Source organism: Misgurnus anguillicaudatus, chromosome 5 (genome assembly GCF_027580225.2).
Source record: "Misgurnus anguillicaudatus chromosome 5, ASM2758022v2, whole genome shotgun sequence".
In the NCBI taxonomy this organism is placed as follows: Eukaryota; Metazoa; Chordata; class Actinopteri; order Cypriniformes; family Cobitidae; genus Misgurnus; species Misgurnus anguillicaudatus.
The window spans coordinates 20,797,788-20,823,923 of record NC_073341.2 but is presented as its reverse complement, the minus strand read 5'-3'; the positions used below and the strand labels follow the sequence as shown (position 1 = coordinate 20,823,923).

General features: G+C 39.6%; 1 protein-coding gene across 9 annotated transcripts in view; it reads right to left on the bottom strand.

Annotated features, from left to right (window-relative positions):
* Positions 1-1,879: 1,879 nt before the first annotated feature.
* pbx3b (pre-B-cell leukemia homeobox 3b) overlaps positions 1,880-26,136 on the bottom strand; it is a 78,731-nt gene continuing 54,474 nt past the window's right edge. For 3 of the 9 annotated variants that reach the window (XM_073867728.1, XM_073867729.1, XM_055167936.2), the window contains 9 exons: positions 18,373-18,614; positions 16,728-16,918; positions 15,377-15,512; positions 13,832-13,861; positions 8,779-8,944; positions 8,171-8,248; positions 7,650-7,762; positions 6,700-6,789; positions 1,880-3,585 (listed from right to left, as the gene is read on the bottom strand). In XM_073867728.1, the coding sequence (XP_073723829.1) occupies positions 3,493-3,585; positions 6,700-6,789; positions 7,650-7,762; positions 8,171-8,248; positions 8,779-8,944; positions 13,832-13,861; positions 15,377-15,512; positions 16,728-16,918; positions 18,373-18,614 (1,139 nt within the window). In that variant the 3' untranslated portion in view covers positions 1,880-3,492. The remainder of the gene's footprint in view (positions 3,586-6,699; positions 6,790-7,649; positions 7,763-8,170; positions 8,249-8,778; positions 8,945-13,831; positions 13,862-15,376; positions 15,513-16,727; positions 16,919-18,372; positions 18,615-26,136) is intronic. The other 6 variants (XM_073867730.1, XM_055167938.2, XM_073867731.1 and 3 more) reach the window with 4 other exon arrangements.

Below are 26,136 nucleotides of genomic sequence, written 5' to 3'. Positions count from 1 at the left end.
CTACGAATAACAAGTTACGATAGCACATGCCGGCCACTGGAAGCGACACATACATTGTTCAGTACTGTAAACAATTAAACACATTAAATGAGAAACACAACGCGTTATAAGAAAAAAATGAACGCTTTAGGAATTTATTTATCATGGTCAAATAATAGCTTTCTGGATCTAGATGCGTGAAACAATGACGAAATAACGCAATATTTGTCATCTCTGTCAAGGGTTGTGTGCTAAAGATGCTGTCATAGTTTGGATTGCAAATGTAGTAAGTGCACTGAGAAAATCACTTTTTGTTACTTTGTTTAGAAACAATTTTCAAGATTGACTTTACAGGGACTTTAAAGGTTCTTTATGGAACTACACAACCTGACAAAGAACCTTTTAGGAACCTTATTTTTAAGAGTGACGGCTGTATATTTAGGATCTCATAGGAGTAAAACTTAAAAATGCTGCCAAAGGTTCTTCACATCAATGCTATCAAGGAACTAATTTGGTTCTCCAATTTACCACTCAGTAAAATGTTTTAAATAATCTTTATCTTTTTACATTCTGAAGCATGCACTTCAAAGGACATTTTGTGAAAATGAAAGGGTTTTTGGATATCAAAGGTTCTTTACGAAACCATATACAACTACATTTTTGAAAATAAAATCCTTTAAAGGTTCTGCACAGCAATGCCATTAAAGAACCATTTCTGGTTCCCCAGAAAACAATTCAGTCAATGGTTTTTTAAAGGTCCATTATGTTTTCATATGTTTCCATTTCATAATCTGAAATGGAATAATTTTTTAATCACAAAGAACCTTTTTGTGTAATAGAAAGGTTCTTCAGTTGTAATGGTTCTTTAGACAAAAATGGTTCTACTACGGCATCGCATATCACCTGTATTTTTAAGAGTCTAGCTAAAACCGATTCTTAACAGTTGGTTCAAATTTTTAGTAGACACATTTTTACACTATTTTTTGAGTTTACTAATACTTTTAAGTTTAATTAACGCAAAATTTTAAGTCATCAGCTAACTTACTTTTTAAGGTCAACCAACATATTTTTTACAATGTAGTATTGTAGCACTTTCATTTACTGGAGTATTGTAAGTAGGACTTATTGTCCAGAAATCACATGCTGTTTATTTGGAATAATCTCAATATTTGGCTAAAGTGCAAATCTACAAACAGGCCAATTAAAGCAAGCCATTAATTTAGTTGCATTTGTCAAAGCGCTCAGGCAACAATTAGTACTATTAATGCAATCTTGTCACATGTCGCCGTGCCACATGGAATAGCTTCTCACAAGCTGTTGTATGGATCCCTATCAAACCAAATAATTCATTTGGCCCCAGCAGCCCTTGCTATGCTAAAATCTCACTCTTTCTCTCTGACAGAGAACAAGCCTGCGGGGGGAGTCGTGATTTCTTTGAAGGGACTGTCAATTCTTCTTAGTGGCTTTGTCATGCGCATGTGCAGTTTGCATAGACATGTACTAATGCATGCAATATAGAGCCGTATATGATTGTCTAAGTAATGTGACACAAGCACTTACGTGTGAGCAAAATGGGGTGCTGTGTTTACGATAGATGCTTGATTTAATACATGCGCACTGGAGTAGAATAACATTTTTCATTTTGTTAAAATATTAGAGGTATTCATGCAAATAAAAAAACTTGGGTTTTAAATGTAATGGATACATGCATGTATATGTTGAACTTAAGTATTAACTTTATTCCAAAATAATAAAATGTAATACTTTTACAAACATGCATGTTTGTGCATATAAATAAACTAACATTTTAAAGTTAAATCTGTTAACAATTATTATATTGTTAATTGTATACATTTGTTTGTGACTTAAACAAATACGACAATAAGAAAACATTCTGTCATCATGAAAGGAAAACAGTTTATTCATGTTTGAAATTACACATAACTACCACAAGGAAGACTTTTCAGTCCAGGGTGTAGTCTGGTTAGAAAGAAACACGAAACATCTTTAATACATTAGAACCACTGCCACAAATAAATTTCGTATGATTTTTTATCAGTTTCAGAATCACATACGATACAAAAAGGAGAAAGAAAGTTGGAACCCTGTCACACAGGGTTTGAAATGTACAATTCTGAATACCGTAACCTCTATGCATTACAGGTCTTCTTTTTTAATCATGGTTTTTATTTATTAATTTTTTATTTCTTTTTTGCATGAATTAGTAACAAGATGAGCAACATTCAAAATGTTCTTCAGTATTTACAACAGTTTCACTGTTTGGTGTTCATGTAAATGACCGTGTTCCCCCTTGCCTGTTCCTTCAGCCACAAAAAAACCCTCTCCACCTGCAACTGTACTCTCTATACTCTCTCCATGATATTCATTTTATTATTATTATGGTTATTTTTTCTTTTTTTCCATTTTAAAAGTCGCAACAAAGCAACTTGGTTTTCTTAGAAGGTTAAAATATACATTAGATTACATAACAAGTGAGTGTGAGAGAGAAAGTTTCTTACAAGATGCGACCGAACTAACAAAAGGAAAAAATATATTTAAAAGTCAAAGAAGAAAACGGCAGAAAGTAAAAGACAAAAATGGCGGTGTCGATATTGTTGAGAGGTAGTCAGTGAGCACTATAAGCTAAAGAAATGCTTTAAATCTATTGGTTTTCTATGAGTTCGAATGAGGTAATAAAGCTGAGTATTGATTGGTGAGATGTATAAATACTCTTAAGCTAATTCATATACAAGAATGTAATGTAATGGAAAGTTGACTGCAAAGTTGCCAACAAAAGTACTGTATGTCCCAAATTTCCAACGGTGTCTTCTACGCTTCCTTCATTAGTAGTATTGTACTGAATATTTATTACCTTTCTTGTACCTAAAAAAAGACATTAATTGCCAGATATTTAAAAATCACCCCCCAAAAATTGGAGTGGATTGCGTTCTGTATATGGTCTTGATTAAATCAATGCAACCACAACATATGACATTACGAAACAATCAAAAGAAATAAAAACAACAACACACAAATTATATCAGAAATGAATTCCCCAAGCTGCCTTCTGTAGCATTTAGCCCTGTTAAACGGGTTAGCATAATCTGAATATACTTTGTAGACATATGTTCTTGTGTTCTTGCACTAAAGCTTTGCTGACAGTCAGTCAAAACAATGAATATCAGCTATGAACACTAATCAACTCATGAAAACCTAAAAAAAAAAAACTTTTAACATGGATTTGAAAGGATAAAAGAAATTAAACATACAGATTTAATATAACCGGAGGAGAGACTGTTAGTAGAAACTGCACTGGACCGATGTGACGGATAAGAAATGTTCGGCTTCCAGAACTGTTAAAGTACAGTGGATTTGTATGCTTGAATATTCCATGAAGATGTTTCTGGATTAGCTGCGAGAGTTTTTTCTGTGTCTCTGATTGGTCAGTCTGTGGTTTTGTAATTCTGTGATTGGTTATCCACAGCTTGGGGAGGGGCCATGTCAATGACGAGATCAGTTCGAGGTATCAGAGTGCACACTACCAGGGCCTTCTGTAGGGGAGATCACAGAGGATGGAGTCGTAGCATCCTGCCACCCCCCGTTACCCTAAAAGCACAATCATAAAAAAAAGTTTAGTGACTTTTTCATTCAGAAATATTTATGTAAGAATTGGAAAAAATAATGCATTAATCTTCCTGTAGGAAAATTGTGGTTATTTGTGAAAGCCCAGCTAATGTCATTTTTGGTAATTTACTGTTTTCTACATAAAATCATTCTACATAATGTAAAGAACATTCTATGAAAAATAACCTTAATGTCTTTTAAATAGACTGTAAGATCATATTGAAATTAATGTAAAATCGGTACGTTTAAGCAAACTTTAATGCTCCTAATCTCACAATTAAATTATGAGAATATCAACCCAATCTCACGGAAATTTGTGTTATAGTCACAAAATGTTTGATTAATGTATTTGTGCTATTGACATGAATTTCCGCTGTTTTTCATGTCCCTGGAGTATGAATGTCTTTTTCGTGACACACAACACCCCTTTCTGGACTGTGCCAATTTTATATTTTGTTTTATATTTTGCACACAGACGAATTTCTAGAATTCTTTTTGTGCACGTGGCACAATTTTCTGGATCGTGTCATTTTGTATTTTTTTCTCATTGTTTTGTCCTATTTTTTTACCCATTGGGTTAGAATCACTTTCTGCAACATCCTAACCCAAACCCCAAATGTAACCCCAAGCGACAATGATTTAAAAAATGAATAAATAAATAAATAAATAAATAAATGAATAAATAAATAAATATATATATATCATACAGAGCTATGAAATTAATCTGGACAGTATTGCTCAAATAATTTGATTCAAGAAGAATTTGATGAGAAATATTTAAGTTCATTTAATGCAAGCCTTTTTAAATGCATGTAACATTACAGGGGTCCTTCTCTTAGGAAAAAATCTGAGAATGTGATCTCCATTTACTCTCGTTGATTTTAATCATTTATCTAAAAGAAGGTTTTTTTCAGCAATAATAAATGCACAGTAGCATGTGTGGCAGAAAGTGTGTGTGTGTGTGTGTGTTTGTGCGTGTCCTGATCCTGGTGGGTACGTGTGAGGCATGCATATATATGCATACTAATGCATTAAGAAATTAATAAGAGAGAGTGTCTCTTCCGATCTACTGTCTGACACGCCGACGGCCATCTTGCCACGTTACACTCGCATGGGCTTCTCCCTCCCTTGCTCTCTCGGAAAACAAATTCGCATAAATGTTGTGGCCAATGGGAACGATTGCTGAAATCAATGTCTAATCAGATTTCAGCGGTGGGTCGACAGCTTGTCGCTCCGTATTTTGATGTCAGTCAAGAGGCGGGAGACCAGGGCGGGGATTGGGGGGGATATCGGGAAGGATGCTGAGTGGAAGTGACGGTGCAGGCCTTTCCTCCACCCTGCTTGCCCGAGCGCTCCCAAGCGGATTGCTTGGCTCTTGCCGAAAAACAGCCTTTGCTGTGTATCTTCCTGTCTTAATGTCAAAAAATAAAAACGCAAAATATTTCCCTCCCTGCATCCACAACAAAATAATATATAGTTTGGTAATCTGCAAATGATGCGTCGGGTTATCAAAACAATCCGTCTGTGTTTCCCAGAAAACCCGCGGGGAGAGTGTGTGTGTGCTCGTGTGTTTGTTTTCACGAAATTAGGATTTTGCTGATTTCGAGTTCCAGGAAGAGGTCAATAAATAGAGTTCGTTGGTCTCCTCCAGCCACAGTGTCTGGACTGAAGCTGAAACGCGAGCGTTGTGAGGAAGTCTGCTGTACCCTGATGACATGTATCACTCGCATTCAGCCTGACACGCGGGCACACAAACACGCCGCCCGTACCCAAATGATAGAGTGAGTTCTGACTTGAGCGGTGGACCGAAGTGAGAGAGTGTGAAAGTGTGGCGTTTGAGCCTGCGTGAGGCTGACACTTCATCTACACAGCTACGGGCCACGGAGACCTCCAAACACGCACACATCGACACACAGCGTTAGCCACAGATACACTGCCATGTTCGAGTCCCGCTGCTCCAAAACATCGGGCATACGTTTTGACTTATGACATTTATTGTGTTGAGTTAATTCATGCAAATGGGGCTCTAACAGTCATCAAAACGTACACATATGACAGAGACGCTCTATTAATTACCTCACTGGAAATTATTCCTCCATCTGAATGCATCTGTTTCTCAATAGAAAGTGATTTGTTTAGCTTTTGGAAAGCTGTTTATTTATTTATTTATTTATTTAACCATTTGCAGCTACAAATATGCAGTTTTGTATCAAAATGTATCTATTGATATTGTCAGTCAGCAGAGTTTGTACAGTATTTTAATGGTTTAGGGCAAATCTAAGTCTATGCATTTATAAATAGCACCCTAACAGATATAACATCTAAACTTGTGTTTTGCTATGTGTAATACACAAGGAAGATATGCCTGTTCTCTCTCTCTCTCTCTCTCTCTCTCTCTCTCTCTCTCTCTCTCTCTCTCTCTCTCTCTCTCATCAAATAAATGAGTCTTTACTCTGATGGTTTCAGATTACGGAGTGTATGGGGAAAAACACCATATCAAACCTCATCAACGAAGATAAAATTCATGCCTGCAGACGGCTGCAGGCAATCATACTTTCATATTTCATCATGTTGATAAGGATATTGCAAATTCTTTGAAGCATTTCAAAACAGGCAAACAGAGGCACGACGTGCTGGTAAAAGCCTTTTCATCTTACCACGTTATAGGTTACTGTAATATGAACTGTTTACACAGGCAGCAAACAGACTTAATATATTTCTGAATCTCATTTTCATCACACCACTCCCAATACTTCAGTTTTTACTGAGCAAAGCATATATTCGCACTTGGAAAAAGGATCACATATTCGGATTTATGCATATTATGGGACAGACTGTGAGACCACTTTGTAGGTGGGAGCAAAAATGTGCTAATTATTATATGAGCTATGATATTCTCATTAATATTATATCTTTGTTTTGTTTCTATTTTCGTTTAGGGCATTCAAAAAACATCTGAGCCAGAGTTGATACTTAGATAAAAACTCCATTAGGCCTCCAGAGCTATAAAAGAGACACCTCTGAGCAATAAAATGCATTTCTCATCATTATACGTTTCACTGCCACTTCATGGCTGAATAAGACATTATTACTTACATTCAAGCCATGTGGACTAAACATGGAGTTCCCCCCCAGGGCATCATTGTATCCTGCCGTCTGACTGATAACATGGCGCAGGGTATCCACCTGAAGAAGACACAACAGGGAGTCAAACTTGTCAACATTCTGGAAGACACGAATATAAACACACAGTAATGTATGGTTATGTGTGGACAAAGCCAGTGGTGTTTAAAACAAAACATGTATGTAAGGCTATGTGGTTTACTAAGTGAATCATACTACAGTAGGTGAATTACACAGATGAATGAAGTTAGGGATACATTAAAAGTGTGGTTTAATGCAACATTTAGGACAACATATGCACATCTGGGAACGATTACTCTATTTCCAGAGTACAAGAGCTCAGAAACACAAAAATAAGTATTCTGATTTCAAAAAAATAAAATAAACCAATACTCATACACGACAACAGTTGGAGGAGAATGCAGTTACAATCGAGTAATTTTTGTCTCTCTCCTTCAAATGATGTCTTTTAATATGAAAATGTCATGAAGTTGGAAGAATGGCAAAAAAAGGAAGAAAAGGAGACAGAAAAGGATATAGTGGTTTGGAGAAAAACAGTACCATACACCCAATACTAACCGAAGAGCTCAAGTCAGAGCCAAATGCATTCACAACATCAACTACAAAATGGGGTCTGTCCCAGGATCGATACGCTAGCATACTTCTGCAAATAATGAGTGCCTATTCAGATGGGCTGTGATATGATAATTTAGTCGGGGTCCAGTCTGGAATTTTGAAGGATCCATCCATAGCCAGACTAGTGATCATTAATCTTCCATGGCTATAATGAGACTAATTGTTGAAGGGGTGATTGAATCTATATCACTGTCTGTATGTTAGGGGAAGGGTTTATAATGTGGATGGTAGGCTAGCTGACAGGCCTTCTCTGGTTCACAGCCCCAGTTCCTATGCGTAGCGCCTACCTGTGACTGCATATTGGCTCCAACTTGTGCCCCTTGGTAAGAATCCCCATTCAGATTCTGCATGCTCATGAACATGTCCCCCGAGTTTGGGAGGTTAAAAGAACCTGACGAACCTAGAAAGGAAAAGATGAGGCTGAATAGGGTGAGAAGGAGTAAGAGAGGCTAACGTACAGACTCACGCATACACACAACGTCTACAGTGACGTACACGCACCACAACTAAGATGCGAGATACTGAAAAGGCAAGCGAAAGAGGAAAAGTAAAAATGGAAGAAAAGGAAATACAGAAATGGATATGGGCTGCATAATAATTTCTAGGAGGACATGGACGAGTTGCACCAAAATAATGCAAAATAAAAGAGGAAAAAAAACAATAAAAAGACAAAGATTACATATGGAGTTGGTGGTCAAGGTTTTCACAGGGGTTCACAGCTACACCTAATCTAGTGGACTAGTTCATACGGGGGGTAATATGCCAATGACAAGAAGGACAATAAGAAGCTTATGGAAAAGGCCAGTACCAGTGAACATGTTGGTTAATAGAGTGTTTTTGTTCTCTGCAGAGTCCAGCTGAAATTCTTCATCTTTCATCTGGAATCCTGGGTGCAAGAAAAAGGGGACCCCTTAAAAATTGCTTACCCAAATCCTCAGGGTCTAAGCCATGTCATATCTTCTGCTTATTATGTCTGAAGAACATCCATTTTAGCTACACACTGCATCATGCTGCTAATCAAATATTCATCATTATTCCATACTGCATATTTGTGTAAGAGCATAACATGCTCCAAGCAAGAGATTTCCATCAATTCACAGCGGGAGTAACACTGTCACATATTTATGGATACAAAGGCAGGAAAGTGGGAGGACAGGAGTATCTCTTCTACCGCCACCCCCCAATACTACAAACATATTCAGCATGGGCAACCAGCTCACGCCATTTCTGCATGACTTTGCTCATCTCGTTCAGCATGTATAGTCTCAGAGGCAGAAGAGTGAGTTTCAAGCCCCAACCTGGGACCTCTCACTGTCACAGCAGCCAATCAGCATGCCAGAGGGAGTGGAGGATCAGAAGCAACCAAGCTGTGGTTGAGGGATAGCTGGCGGATTTTTGGGATAAGTGTAAGCTTACCAGAGTTAGGTGTGGTGGGCGAGTTGGTCTGACTGTTCTGGACGGCAGCGGCTACTGCATGTGCGGCGGTCACGGCTGTTTTAGCGGCATACAGGTTGGCCTCCTCTTGGAACTTGCCAATGTTTTTTTTGTAACGGATCCTCTTGTTGCCAAACCAGTTGGATACCTGAGGGAGAGATGGGAAGAAAAGGAAAGGGAAAAAAGAGGAAGGGGCGTCAGACGTCAATGCAGACGAGGCACTGTGCACTCAACAGAGTGATTGTTTCAAGATGTCATGTTTGGGTCTATCAAGTCCACAGTCCCCAGCCTCCTACAGTAATATCCGCTGGGCATGCAGACTAATTAAGCGATTATCAGACAGGGCTTGTGCATTATTGCGGATGGAGGCGTGACATGCTCTCTGTTTGTCTCTAGACAAAAACCAACACACAGGGGGCTTCTTGTCTGGGGCAATGTTAAGATCAGTGTTGCACTTACAAGATCAGGTGGTTAAACCCAAAAATGAAGGTGGCACATTTCCTTATAAGGTTAGCTGAGACCTTGCTTTGTGTTGGTGTTGTTCTTGTTCCCTAGTCCTAATTTCATATACGAACAAATTCCCTGTAATAGTTTTAACATAATGCCTCTTTTTTGTTCTCTTTAGAGATAATTTAATAGAAGATTTATCTGACTGCCTCGATTTCAACAGCAAGGCTTTTATGCATCTTAATAACACTAATGTTCATTTCTTTTGCATAAAACCACTTTTGTGCTCTTGCCTAAAGACAAATAATAGACACGCTAATAACCACAACTCTGATTGTACACCTAAAAGCGATCGTAACACCTCAACCCAATACATTAATAATTACAATAACGCTAATTTCACTAAAAAACAGCAGCCAGAAAACAATAAGATCTAGGTCACATGGGGGGTGGTAGATGTGCAAATGCTAGCACTGCATAATTGTGGAATAATAAAGAGATTAAGGGTTGTTTCTTAATAGCCCTATAAATTACGGTGGCCTGTCGCCGTGGCGATCTCTCCTGCCGTATTCCGGCTCTGGCTGGACTGGAGGACCAGAGAGCCTCAGCCCCTTAATGATGCTTTATTTAATTTCCACCTCTCTGCTTCCATTTTAATATCTCCAGCAGCTCGGGCCACGCTACGCTACAGCGGCTGAATTTACATGACATCAGATCATTTCTACCCCCACCATGCCTCTGCGCTTCTAAATCTTTAATATCTAGGCAATTAAAATTAATGACCATTCGACTGAAGCCACCACCGTTGGCAGGCTTTTGCCTTAACATCAATTGTTTGATGGGTTTACCTAGAGGTTAAACTAACAAGCAAGGTTTAATTGGAAGCAATGAAAGCACTAGCTGCCATCCTTTTTACTTAACCTGCTTATGAAGCAGCTTTAAGGCCATGGTAAATAGGCTCAGCAAGCCTGCGTCCAAAGATTAAAGATCTAGATTTTAACTCTTCCTAACCCATATATTTCATATTTGGCTTACAAACTAACCAATTTTAATGATTGTTCTCTTGTTTGCTGTCTGCTTTGCATTTTGAGTCAATTGTGTAGCTATACAGTATATACTTTTCAGAGTTCCTTGTTTGTTGAGTTTCATACACCTACATAGTGAGCACCACGTCTACACAGGAGGTCTACGAGGATTTCGCACACTACTCATTCACTTTTATTTGTTGATTGACCAAACCAGTGCGGCGTGTTACCGAAGACTACAAACAGATTAACTACTGTATAGCTGACCAGTAAAGAGAGAGAGAGATAGAGGGAAGAATCACTCTAGAGATGCAGTAGTCCTCTATATCTGGAACCCAATACCTGGTTTGTTTGCTCTAAAGCAATGGAGAGGAAAGCCTGTGTAGGTGTAGTAAATAATTCACCACTACTACCTCCCCAGGCCTGGGTCAATACGCCGCTGGTGTCACTGAAAGGGGATGGATGATCTTACCCCGATCTCAATACCACCCGATTTATACTGCTTCTCTTGCAGAGATCGGAGCTTAAATGGAGACCCAGACCTCTGGCTTCACACACACACATTGCCCATCATGGATGTTTGCAGTGGGCAAGACTGCTGATATTATCAATAATGAAGCGGCCTGCATTAATAGTTAACACATTAACCTGAGGCAGAACTCTGCTACATGTATAATGAGCTGAAATATTGATAAGTGTCGCTCGTTTGAACCGCAGGAAGATCGAAGCGGAAGAACCACACTTAATTGGGTGACGGGCACCACATTTCGCGCCCGCTCATTTGCAGGGAGCACAATATCCCCACTAGATTCAAAGCCTAAAATGATAATGGTTATGGAAACGCTTCCGAAAAAGCTCATGTGACCCTGTGTGCTGTGCTCGGTGCTCATTTGGGAGGCTGAGCGTCACACATGCACAGAGATTGTGTCCAGATAATGAGGTTGATTCTGTGCCGTGGTGTCTGATAAAGGCGAATAAATTTCATTGACAGTACCATTAACAGCACACATCACTTCTAATCAGAGCATGCCTCAGACATGGGAAAAAAAACAAAGCAATTTATCCTTGTGCTAGAATTTGTTGCAATAAGACAAATTTTAGCTAACTGGAAAGAAGTAATATTAATATTATAACCAGAACTTCCTAATTGGTCATATTTATATGTAATATGTTTGTATTAAAGGAAAACACCACCATTTTTCAAAATTCAACTATGTTCCTACCCCAACCTAGACAAAAATACACATACATATCTGTTTTCAATGTGTGCACTTAATCTTTGTACAGCGTGTCGTGAATGTGTTAGCATTTAGCTTAGCTCCGCTACTTCCTTAGGATCCAAACAGGGATGAATCTTGAAGCCACCAAACTGTTCCATGTTTTCCCTATTCAAAGACTAGCACATGAGTAGCCACACGATCAAGTATGGTGGCACAAAACAAACGTGAGGACTTTTTAAGTGGATAAAAATGAGAACTACATTGTATGGCGGAAGAGCACTTAGTTTGCAGCACTTCGGCCTCATTTTTTATCTGCCCAAAAAATCACCACATTTCATTTTGTGCCACCATATTTACTCCTGTAACTATGCATGCAACAGTCTTTAAATAGGAAAAACATAGATGTGCCTGGCGGCTTCCATACCCATCCCTGTCTGGATCCCAAGGAATAAATGGGGCCAGGCCAAATGCCAACACACTCAAAACACGCTGTACAAAGATTAAGTGCAGATATGTATATATTTACCTGCCCAAGCTGAGGCAAGAACATAGTAAAATATTGAAAAACTGTGATGTTTTCCTTTAAGATTACTTAAATGTGCTACAATATGTGCACTAAGACCTACAGTATTTAGGCTATGAACTGAAAAATTGTTTTTCAATTAAGTTCAAGTGAATTTTAAGGGAAATTCTCATTGGGCTGTATCACTTGCTGGTTTACCAGTCCCAACAAACAGTAACATTTCAATGTTTTAGGAAAGAACAGAATAAAATAGACCTTTATTGTCATTAATTAGAAAACAATGATAGACCATTTAGCAACTCTTCAGAATAAAAGCAAACATAAAACAATAATGCTAAATAAATGTTAAAGGAATTGTCCATTTTTTAAAAGAAAAACCAAATAATTTACTCACCACCATGTCATCCAAAATGTTGCTGTCTTTCTTTGTTCAGTCGAGAAGAAATTATGTTTTTTGAGGAAAACATTGCAGGATTTTTCTAATTTTAATGGACTTTAATAGAGCCCAATAATATTTAAGTTTTTTTCAACGGAGTATCAAAGGACTATAAACGATCCCAAACGAGGCATAAGGGTCTTATCTAGCGAAACGATTGTCATTTTTGACAAGAAAAATAAAAAATATGAACTTTTAAACCACATCTTCTCGTCTAGATCCGGTCGTGATGCGCCAACGTGACCCCATGCAATACGTCATGAAGTCAACAGGTCACAGAGGACGAACGCGAAACTCCGCCCCAGTGTTTACAAGTGTTGAGAAAGAGCACCGTTCCGATGTTGTTGTATGTCGAATGATACTAATTAATGTATTTGTGTCAGTTTATTGTTAACAATGGTCCGCAAATGTGCATTTCACATATGTAACACGTGACCTCTCTACGTCACTATGCATTTACGTTAGGTCACGCAGGAAAGACCTAGACGAAAAGTTGTGGTTTAAAAGTGCCTATTTTTTTATTTTTCTTGTCAAAAATGACAATCGTTTCGCTAGATAAGACCCTTATGCCTCGTTTGGGATCGTTTATAGTCCTTTGAAACTGTTAAGTGTTGAGTATTAAATGTTGGGCTCTATTAAAGTCCATTAAAACGAGAAAAACTCCGCAATGCTTTCCCCAAAAAACACAACCTCTTCTCGACTGAAAAAAGAAAGACATCAACACTCTGGACGACATGGTGGTGAGCAAATTATCTGGATTTTTTTTAGAAAATTGACTATTCCTTTAACCACACTAATCCAACAAAACATAAACTATCGGAATTTGATGTTGCTCTTTGTTTAAGTTTGTTGTGGCAGTGTAAACTTAACTAGCATTGAGATTGCATCTTCCAACATACAAATGTCAAAAAATCCAATATATAAATATATCCTGAATATATGTAAACACACTTATCAAATACAATGTGGGGTAAATATCTATCACACGCATGTCAAAATGTGTAATGACAAGACATAACACTAACATAAAGGACATACTTTAAGTGGTTTGACAATCAGGTGAGTGAAATTCTCTAGGGAAGAGTGGAGGGGTTATATACATGTATTAAAATATAAGCATTAGAACATAAACATCTGATTTCCTTAAAAAAAAAAATAATAATAAAGATGCACTTTTATTACTACCCACTCCAAAAGTAGTGCTACCCAACACTGTTCAGTGTTATAGTGCAGAAAAAGTTAATATAGGGAACAGAGTGCTGAGTATGTAACATATTCTAAAGTGTCAGTGAACATACACAAAGGGGTGAAAGTATACAGGAAAAGCAACAATAAAGATAAAAACAAATGGCACAACAAAAGTGGAGCAGAAGTCATGACATACCTGTGCCACTGTGATGGTGGTTCCCACCCCCTGAAGGCAAAAAAGAATGGCTTTTACAGGATCTGACTCTGAACAACCCTCCATAAGCCCCTCCCCACAGAGAAAAAACATTTATTCATCATCACAGAGTATGCAAATATACTCTTCTAAGACCCAATAGGTTAATATTTCACATTTGACCTTGACCACCTCTGTGACAGTTTGACAAAGGAAAAGAGTTTTGTCTGTGGGAAGATGGGTGTGGGTGGGTACTCTTGCCTTCAGGTGGATTCTGAATATTTGTATTATAAGAGTGGGAAAACACTGTGATTCTTTAAAGACCGCATTGACATTTTGTGGCATGTTTCTGTTAAGTTTGAGCTCAACTATATACTAGTGTACTCCTAAAAAAATCACTTTTAGCTAATTTTTTGTACTTTTAAAATTCTTTCCCCAAAGCAGAGCAAAAAAAGAAACTGGTACTACTACATTACATTTCCAATTAAATGCACTCAATTTCCACCTGATGGAAATTACTAGCAAGGAGGTTCATCGGTGTAGGATAGCCAAATTCAATTTGCTTATTTTAAAAGAGATAAACCATTCAATAGTGACGTACTGTACCATACATCAACACAGCTATTCAGGCGGTCTTTAAATACTTTGCAATAGTGAGAATTGTTTGTTTGAAGAATGTATCCCCTAAAAATGCGTGACTAAAAGTTTGTTTCTCATTTCTCCGCTCTCTCTGACACACATACACTCTCAGACACACACACACACACACGCATTTACTCTAAAACACAATGACTGACACAGATCACCACAAACTGTGGCATCCATCCCCAACAGGGTACACGCTGTGTCTTTAGGCCCTGCTTGAGACACAGTTCAGTGAAAGTATCAGACCGATGTGTTAGAGCAAACAGGTATGCATGCTAGACAGTGACAAGAGGAAATAAGGGACAATGAGAGTGAGTGTGCTAGAGAATGCTGATCTAGGACCATACCTATATTTATTATCATATTATTATTAACCTACCCTGCTGGACAACTCAGCTTAAGATGGCAGCTGGTTTAAGTTTTTATTACATTTTTGCATTTTGCAAACACTTTCATCCAAAGCGACTACAAAGTATATATTTTGTCAGTATGCGGGTTCCCTGTGATCAAACCTGTGATCTTTTCTGCTGCTAATGCGATGCTAGTTTCTTGCTCGTCCAAGATGGCCAATAGACAACTAGACACCAGCTACCATGTTACAAAACACAGATGGGTTTTCCAGCAGGGTTTATGATGGGCATCTAGGCCAGGGGCCCCCAAACTTGTTCCTGGAGGGCCAGTGTCCCGCAGAGTTTAGCTCCAACTTGCCTTAGCACACCTTCTTGGAAGTTTCTAGTATGCTTAGTATGACCTTAATTAGCTGCTTCAAGTGTGTATGACTCTGCAGAGACACCGGCCCTCCAGGAGCAGTATTGGTGACCCCTGATCTAGGCAATGACCTTTAAGTCATTTTTCCAAGCTATCCAACAAATATGGAATATGCTACATAGATGGTGGGCTCACCTGTGATACTGTTATGCTGCACTTTTTAGCCAGCTCCTCTTTGGCCTCTTCGCTGGGATAAGGGTTACTAAGGTGTGAGTAAAAGTACTCATTCAGGATCTCGGTGGCCTGCTTGCTAAAGTTCCGCCTTTTCCGTCTGGCAAAGAAAAAAAGGATAAAACAATTAGTGAAGAATCAACATTCAAACTTAGCATATTGACTATAAGTTGACATAACTGAGTCTTCATTGGCCTGGGTACCTGATAACAGTTGTTTCTTAGTTCTTATCTATAAAAACACAATGTCCCCCCCCCCAAATATACAGAGATCAGCAGATAAAAACAAAGCTTTACCAATAAAAGTTGATGAACATATAATACTTGCAGAGAGCATTTGGTTAATATCATTATCTCATTTTTGACCGAGGTGGCATTTAGAGGCTTTTGCATCTGAGTTTCTCATATGCAGTTTCAACTGAAGAAAGCACACACATGAATGCACCCAAACGAATGCAGTCACATTATTGGTTGATCTCTGAGCGTTTTGGAGCAAGCGGAGTGACTTTCCATCACTTGTTCTTCCTGTTTCTTTCGCTCTGATGGGGACATTGACTGGGAATGCTTGAGCACCTCTAAAAGGCGACATTAGGGAAATCAGGCCATGGGCAGCTAAGCACAGTTCCTCAAGTACCAGGGCAGGGCCTGATGGAGCTGCACTTACCGCCACTCACCCAACGACCCCCCGCCCCCTCTCCCCACCACGGGCCCACCACTGTTAAGCGCCGGCTGCATTTTCTCGTCTTGTTTAATGCCTTTCAGAAGAGCGGCCGGCTGAACGATTGTGCATCCGCTCCACTTGAGCGTTCTCCAAGAGACCTCTTCCACGGCTCGCTCTTTCTTGTTCTCGCTGCATCATTTCTCTTCCTTCTCTGCCTCTCCAGATCTCCTCCACCAACTGTTTGTGATTACAGTAATCTGGACCACCTGCCGATGACCTCCTACCCACCAAACGCAAATGACTTCATTTCCACTCTATAAAACTCTTAACTGCTTTCAGGTGCTTAGCCTGATTGCGTTCAGTGGATGGCCTCTAGGCTCAAGAGCTCTTGTCTTGGCAACAGAACATCTTAGGCCGCTAATGGTTGAAAAATACAGCATGCTTTTTGTGCTCGATTGATGCCCTAGCAAACAGGTGCTGTAGGGTCAATGTCAGTGCCCGAACAAAACATTTATTGCATAGGTCAAATTAATGAATTAAATAAAAAAGCAGGTTTAAGTTACAAGTTACAATACTCACATTGTTGCGTATACGATGGATATTTGAAATGCAAGTATTTGCGTGCACTACGGATAGATCATACGTTCGTACTAACCTGGCATCGAGGAAGCGGGATCTCAGGATCATTACGGCCTCGCAGGTGCTCTGTTTAAGCTGCATTTGGATGGAGCTGAATTTACGGTGGATGATGCTGACCATACGCTCGATCTCTTTGGGCGAGATGGGCCGTGTGCGGGACTGCTCCCTCAACAGGTTCATGACGTGGGTGGTGAATTCGTTACATGCCTGTGGAGAAACACAAAATTTTTATATACGTCAAGCTGGGGATATAGCTTCCCCGTACAATGAGTAGATTCCAGGTGAGAACGTAGGTGTAAAACTTCTAAATTAACCAAGGCTTAAATTATGTCTCTGAAGTCATTAGGACCCACTACCGAGACTCAGCTGCTAATAAATAATCTTCTAATTTACGATTCATGAATCTTCTTGCATATAATTTGAAAACATCCAAGATATCGACGCTCTGTTTGAAGCAGTTACGTGCTCTCAGCACAGTGACGGAAACGCTCTTTGACATTACACGGCAGAAGAAACGCTTGCAGTTCAACGGCATTTGTTTGAAGCTCTCCGCAGCAGCAATCAGCAATATTTGAAGCAAGTTCAAAGCTGCTCCTCTTGCATGGAAAAAACACATTTGCAGCACTACCGAGGACTCAAACGGCGTAATAGTCGAAGTCATCTATGAACGCAAATGCCGATTTGCAATTTGGCATCTGTCCAGCGCCCGTAGAATTCAAACAGCTTTTCGTTAAAGCAGTAGTTCATACATGATTAATTAGAATAACTCATTTAGCTAGTGCACACTTTAGCTCATTACTCGGAGTAAAATTCGTTAAGTATTTACATTTAGCTAATTAAAACCAGGGAACGCCCCCCTAAAGAAAGATGCATTCACTTTGTGCCACCTTTTTAAACAGTTGAAAGTTAATCAGACTAATTTAGCCCATTGCCTGACGAAGTCATCAGCTAAAACAACTTCCATATCATTAAAAAAGGATTGTTATGAGTCTTCTACCTACCTTTGCTTACCGTTCACTGTGTAAGTACTGTTTTTTATGGACAGCTGGGGCACAAAGACCTGACTTTAATTTCTAGGAATATCTCCTTAAAGCCAACCTTTACTCACAACACATCTGAGAAAGTGATGGAATGGCACTCGCTCCACTCATCCTTGTTTATGAGGAAAATAACTAAAACGCTGAATCAAAAATTAATGTCAGCTCCATTAAAGAATCAATACATGACCTCAATGAAGCAGTTCCATAGCAACACTCTCAAATGCACCATGCAATCAGAGGCCGCTCTCCACACTGTAACTAAAAGCATCTGCTCAATATTTATAAGAAGATGTCTAGACTACCGCTGTTCTGGGGTCAGGTAAGTTGAAGATGTCCTTATGCCTAAATATCACCATAAATCACATCCACTCTCAGCTGTAATAGTGATAGACAAGACTGTAAAACAGGAAGTGCTTGCTCAGGACACTCAGTTCAGTGAAAATCCTCTATTTAGACTAAACAGCAAGATGGACCTTCAAACATTCATATGGTCTGTAATTTTAACGTACTATTCTTACACCACCCGTATGCCATAATTACGCATTGTGTCTGATGAGCTTCAAAAGATGGTGAGATCTTAATGGACCAAAGGTACAACATCAGACAAGGTGCGTTTTTCACCTGCTCATATTTCTCCAGCTCGGTGTGGTAAATCTGTCTGATCTGCGAGAGTTTGGCCCTGTAGTCCGAGTGTTCGATGGAGTTGTCGGTGGGACTTCCTGCCGCTGCGGCCGCCGCTGCAGCTGCTGCCGATCCTCCGCCCTTCTCCGGTCCTGACACGCCCTCAGCCAGAAGCATGTTGTCAAGACGCATCAGCTGAGGATCGGGCGGGTCCTCCTCTTGAGCCCCGCGGATACTTAGACCTAACAAAAACAAAAAGACAAGACGGGAGTGGTCAGTGACATGGTACAATAGAGGCTTTGTATGTTCTTTAACTTTTTTGAAATCATTGTACATTTAAAAAATAAAACAATGTTAAACAAAACATATGCAATATATTATAAACACTGAGTTGCACTGAGTTGATCATAAGGAAAAGTGGCAAAAAACTATGCTTAATGTGGAAAAGAGACATTTTTGTAAAAAAATAAATGAGGACTTTTTGGTGCTTGACTCTGACACTCTTTAGCAATCCAGTATGAGCCTTAAATGATGAAATTTAATTAATAATTGACAAATGATTGATTTCCATACAGATGTTAATCTAAAACAATGCTAGCAAGCTATGCAATCACATCTTTGACAGTCAGCAAATCTGTCACAACAGACTCCAGATAGCATTAGAGCAAAAATTCATCGTCCATTGCGAACCATCGCTATGCTTGAGTTAAAGTGAGACAGATCTGGCTACTGGTGTATTGAGAGAGTGCAAAACAAGGCCCGTAGGTACAAATTTGTTTCTCCTCTGCTTTGCAATGCCACCTTCTTGAATTTACAAGACACCGCACATATAGTGTGTGTACGTGTAAGCCATACATGACAGGGACGTAAGGCACACGTGCAACAGCATCTCTCTGACGGCAAACTGAAAGGTATTGGCTCTGTGTGTGTGTGAATATGTGTGCACGTGTCTGTGTGTGCGGGCTCGCCTGCTGTTCCGAAATCATGACAGCAGCGTAATAATGAGCAGAAACTGTTCTCACAAGTGCTGTTATGTTTTGTTGTTAACAAACTGTTTTATTATACAACGCGGTTCTTCCCGCCGCAGAGCCGAGGCTGCTTGAAATGTATGTAAATTTGCATAGCAATCGATACAAGGGTGAAAGATAGCTCATTGTGTTCGCTTGATATTCATAATGAACCTTGGAGCAGTAAAGAGCCATTAAGATTGATTACAAACTTCCTCATCAGTGCTTGCCTCTCTTCCCCTCTCTCTCTCTCTCTTTCTCTCTCTCTCTCTCTCGGTATGTTTGTGTAATGAACTCCATTCATATAGGAAAATAATGAACCAGAAAAAAAGATTTTAATCAAACATTTTAATCTTAACATGTATTTGTAATAGTGCCGCTCTAAGATGACACAGTCATTCTTTGTCTCCGGCTGCGGCCTTCTGCCTTTGTTATCGGGTCACGTGGTCTGTTCTGCTCTTTCATTTTTCCTTCGTTTTTCTTTTCATTTCTATCTTTCAGTGAATCCCAATTAGTTCACATTCAAGACCTGTTCTGGCAGCTCCAGCTTCATAACAAAAACAAATACCAGAAATTGAAAAGAACTATCCATAATCTGGATGTTTTTTTAAATACTGCAACTGGTCAAAAGTTATTATTTTAGTTTTTTAAACATTTAGCAGTAAATAGTTATATGAAGACTCTATAAACAATAGATGTGTTTCTGTAGCTCAAATGGTAGAGCATTGTGTTAGCAATGCAAAGGTTGTGGGTTTGATGCCCTAGAAACACATAGACTGATAAAAATGTAAAGCTTGAATGCACTGTAAGTTGCTTTGGATAAAAGCGCCTGGCAAATCCATAAATGTAAATTAATTGATTTTGATAAAATAATAATAATGTAGTTAAATTTATACCCACAAACACCAGACTGATCTCATAAGAATTTGCATGAATATAAATAAATAAATAAATAAATACATAAATAAATAAATACATAAATAAATAAATTTATTTATTTATTTTATTATTTATTTATGCAGGCACTTTTATCTTAAGTGACTTACAGTGCATTACAAGCAATACATTGCTAATAGTATTTGTGTTCCCTGGGTTGGAACCCATGACCTTTTGCGCTGCAAACGCAATGCTTTACCACTGAGCTATACAGGAACATACAGGAAGTTAATCATGCAAAAACATACAATTAATTATCATTAAAAAAATCTATAGCGAAACCCCTCCCATAACCCCAATGCCACAGGGGCAAAGGCAAATCATACAATAGTGTACAAATGTGGTTGTACAAATTAATACGAATTAGCCACCTTGTAAATATACGAATTGCCATGAGATAGCGTTGCAAACAAATATAGTAAGTTTAAATGCATACCCATATTTATATAACTGACCATAGAATATACATTTGTAATGCTTTATTTACGCTCAGGTCCTACTCTCGCACACGTTAAAACAAATATTTACATGTCGGTTTTGTGGTTTTGTAAACAGACTTCAAGTCCCAAGTAGCACACTACAAAAAACACTACAATCCATCACTCGGCTATCACACCCCACAAACAAACAAACCCCCACCACGTTCGGACACTAAAGCTCGCCCGCTTTTATAAATAAACAAAGAAAAGATGCTGTCAACACAAGAAGACCATTTACTTCGCTAACACGACAAATCTACACGCCCATCCTGGGCACCGATTGAGGTGCTGCCCGTCCTGTGCGGTATTGATCAGGTGTTAGCTCACGTATGTGCTGGTGATATTAGGCCACGGGGTGTAATGGTGTGAGAGGCAGAGGATGAATGAGGTCATTTGTGTGAGACGCTCAGCTGGCCGTGTTGGACAATGCAGTGTCAGCGTGGAGAGCCAAGGCCACACGAGGGACAACATGACCCTGCTCCAGTGACTCCATGAGCAGTCAACACAAACGCTTATTTACACACATACACAAAACAGAATTGCTACCTGTATATCGCCTTTGTGCCAAAATAGCGGGGAAGGGTACCAATGGTACAAAGAATTAATAACAAAAATTTGTGACTGTCCACGCTAAAGTCTCATAAGCTAATTATGATGAGATTAAGAGCATCAAAGTTGATTTCAATCTTACTCAGTCAATATTGAAGATATTATATAAAAAGATTTATATAGTAAAAAATGACTTATATAGTATTAACACATACCTGTATCACCACATTTATAGCACGTGTGCGTCATCGAAAATGTATCTTGTCAGATGTTTTTGTCAAACAACAATTCCAGTGTCAAGTCTGTTGGTGTTGGCTTGTGCATATATATGCTTGAAATGTTAGTATTTGTTGATATACTGTGAAGTGGAATATCTTTCTGAGACGTTTGTACACAAATACGACTGTTAAAGAGAGTGATATATTCCAGACGACGCATACTTTTCCGCAGACGTCATCAATGTACGTTCGCTTGCTAAGCACCGTAGGTATGTGTATATTTTAGTTCGTATTTGATTTGTGTTATGCTGCTACGTGTTAAGTTAAGGTGCTAGCGGCTACGTTTAGTACGTTCGTTTATTTTTTCTCATCGCTGTCAGGTATATTAAATATACCACAGCTGACACCCCTCCACACCAGCCCCGCTTGTCATTGCCATTCCGCTCGGTTTCTCCTGAAGGACCAGAACAGGAAAACGCAGCTGGGGGAATTTACTGAGCTTTTCACTAAAACAGACATAAATCAGCACTTTCATTCAAACCAAATAATCTGAGGCCGTAAAGAGCTGCTTGTCTCGCGCTGTATATTACCGTCGAGTTCCTGTGAGCAATAACACAGCGGTTCGCGGGCGAAGCGCAACAGAGAGGGACGTGAAAATGTGACGTGTAATGCGGTTAGAAGCTTCTGTCGCCCACACCGGCCCTGACACTTTTATCATACGTGTCCATTTCTATTTGGGAAATGGCGAGGATAAAAATGATTACTCGGCTGTGCAGAGAGCGCGCCGGGCCCCTCCAGGCTGCAGACGGGGTGCGTTGGTGCCACGGCAGCCCAGGAGAGCCATCCATAATGGCCGTGTTTTGTAGACACATACCCCCATTCTTTCTTCCACCTCTACCACCTGCAAAAGCTTCAAGCAAATAGCGCCGTGGTTTATGGGCCACTTTCTTTTAACCACCGAAGTAACTGGGAAGTTGTTACCTGTTATATCATCCAGTTCTCTCTAAAACGCTCAAATTCTTTTTATTAGCTATTGTATGCCTATATTTCTTGTATATTTTTACTTGTATGCATTAGGCAGATGCTTCAAAGCACCATACTGTGCATTCAAAGTGAAATTGCATCAGTATCGAACCCACAACCATGTTCTGTGGTAACATTTGCCTTTTGCTTCTTTTTCCGACACATTTTATTAAAGCTTCGCTATGACTTCAGACTTCCAGACAAATAAGAAACAACCAAATCTCCTCTGTTGTACTGTAGCAACACTTTTATCATTTCAAACTAAACCCCAATGTGTCTGAAATGAATTACCACTATCATATCCACACAGCAGGTTATTTTATCCCGAGGCCTGTGATTTTCTTTAAGCTAAGCAGCTAATAACACTTTTTAGGATGAGCAATGTAAACATCATGCCGCGATACTGTTAAAATAGGCTTTGCGGTGATTAAATCTCTCATCGGCAGCAAAGCTGCAAATACGCAGTTGAGAATTTCCATCGCTTTAGTCACAGATATCTGTACTGGATTTACCTAATACCTCACTCTCAGCATAAGCCTGACGGCAGGTAGACACCACGCGCCTCGCACATTCCTTCATCCACCGGCTTTACCGGTAAACTGATGCAACAATCCAGGTACCGGCACAAAACATTCGTTTTCTGCCTTTAAACTTTTTTCGTCTGACTTATGCTCCTAGCCAAGGCGACAGATAAAGCTCTGTTCCACACAGCTGGGTCTGATGCAACGTTGCTGGTATCACAGTAAATGGACAAAAGGGGTTTGGAGCTCGTTTGAAGAATGGAGGCCAAGCGTCAACTTCCCTAGTTCCCAAAAATACGTGCTATAAACACGGAACTGGTCCCAATTACAAGGAAAGCTGTCACTTGATTTCATCAGCTCGAAACAATGAAGGGAGGACTGTAGCATGTTACTGGTGTAAGTCTTGTAAAAATGATTGAAAAACGAATCAAAAATAAATATTCTCAAAGTACACAATCGCAAAATTCCCACAATCTAAATGCAATGCAAATCAATGTAAATGCAGCATTACTCTGCTTTCTGTGCATAACTTACACACATCAGCTCTTAATGCTTTTTTAAAAACGTCCTACAGTGCTGGACGGCTATATTAGACACATGCGAACCGTCACAACAATTACGGCAAATTTACACCATCTCTCTCCTGTCTTTCTTTCCCAATCTGTCCCTTAGGCACTAGGCATGCCCTTACGACTGACCTCTGACCCGTACCTTGTTTACTCCCATCACTTAAGAGTGGCCATGAGAGTCATAAAGACTCATCCTGCTGTTTTAATGTGCAGCTCATAACACACATACACACACCACTGAGAGTCATTTACTACCCAGTACTTGGTGCACTTGTGAAGCCTCATGTTCGTGTTTACAACTAAGTTGTTTGTTTTCTGTTCGTCCACTTAACAGAAGGCTTGAAATTCGACTGTGATGCGCTGACAGCAGAAGCGCTTCCCTGTATTAGTCCGTATCAGAGCAGCTGGAGCAACATGAAGAGACGGGGAAGAAATTTGTTGTGATTCAGATATCCACCGCGTTTGAGTGATTTCTTCTCGCACGCTCTTTCATGCATCCATGGTCTGTGAGTTTTGTTCGATACACCTCCAACTGACCTCTAACCCCTTATTCCCCCCTCTCTTCTTCTTCTTCTTCTTCTGTTCAATGAGTTCCTCTGCAGGAGACCAGAGGCTATCGACACCTTGGCACATCTAATTGCATCGATCTGTGCAGGTCTCCCAAAGCTAACTAATCGAAAGGGAATTTATTTCCTGTCAATATCTAGAAAGGTCATCTCTCTCTCTCTTTCAGAGCAGTGCAGTGCTTGGCTGTTCGTGACCATGAAAATTGTGTGTGTGTCAGATTTTGCCTACATTGTGGGGTAGTGAGAAAATGGCTTAATAAACATTCTAGCGTTAAAGAAAGTGTAAAATTGTGAGATTTAAGTTTAGAAGTATGTGCAGGGATACATGTTAGGTAATAAAACAACAAGAGTCAAAAGTGGAAAGTCACCTAAATGGCAGAAAAACATATAAATATTATGTATATTATCTCTACCTGAAACAACTACACTCACCTAAAGGATTATTAGGAACAACTGTTCAATTTCTCATTAATGCAATGGTGTGGGGAATGTTTTCTTGGAACACTTTAGGCCCCTTAGTGCCAATTGGGCATCGTTTAAATGCCACAGCCTACCTGAGCATTGGTTTTGACCATGTCCATCCCTTTATGACCACCATGTACCCATCCTCTGATGGCTACATCCAACAGGATAATGCACCATGTCACAAAGCTCGAATCGTTTCAAATTGGTTTCTTGAACATGAAAATGAGTTCACTGTACTAAAATGGCCCCCCACAGTCACCATATCTCAACCCAATAGAGCATCTTTGGGATGTGGTGGAACGGGAGCTTCGTGTCCTGGATGTGCATCCCACTAATCTCCATCAACTGCAAGATGCTATCTTATCATTATGGGCCAACATTTCTAAAGAATGCTTTCAGCACCTTGTTGACTCAATGCCATGTAGAATTAAGGCATTTCTGAAGGCGAAAGGGGGTCAAACACAGTATTAGTATGGTGTTCCTAATAATCCTTTAAGTGAGTGTATTTTAAATTCGTATGAACTTGTTCAAAAACATATGATTGCATATTAGTACTTACTGGTACTTACCTCAAAATAACAAACTGTAATGAACCTGAATGGTACTGTAGGACAGCTCTTGTACCTTTTTCGGTACACAGACAATTAGTGGATCAAACTAAACTACCTGTAGCGTCTACGGTGGGCCGAACCGAGTTTACAAAACACCTTTGGCACTGAATCAGCAATTACGGCGTGCGGTGGACATGCACTCATACACCGTGAGACGTACTCATTGCAGACGGCACAATCCGCCTCGCTTTCATTATCTGACTCGATCACGCCTGTCTGAGAAACTTGAAGATCAGAAAGCCGCCAAACCGCTGAAGTGGATCATATCGCTTCTGAAAATCTTTTGTTCTGCCAAGTACAACAAAAAAGTCTGCCACGTTAAAACATCCCTAAGTGTCTCTCTCTATCTGTAGTCCATATATGAGTCTTGGCCTGTATCCACATGGCAATGAAAACGGTGGGGAAATCGCCTCCGGGCTCTCTCTCGCTCTCACATGTAGGGTAATTAACATGCCATTAACACATTAATACACATTAGCTATTCCCAATGTTAATGACAGACTAATTACCATACCTGAGACCGCACTGGGTAGGCCAGCGCACTGTGCCCTCCCACCAAATCGACTCGAATCAGAGCCCCAATCAGACACTAAAGGAACTCTATTTGACCATAGTCGGTACTAAGAAACCCCTCTTCATACAGCTTCATACAACACCTAGACTACTAAAGTAAAAATCACATAGATTTTCTTAATAAAGAATACAGTGTAGCCAAAATAATGCAGTATAAAACATTCAAGACTATGAGCTTAGAGATGCTTAAGGAACTATATATGTTTTAGCATATACAGAGAGAAAGAGCAAAGAAAGCATTACAACC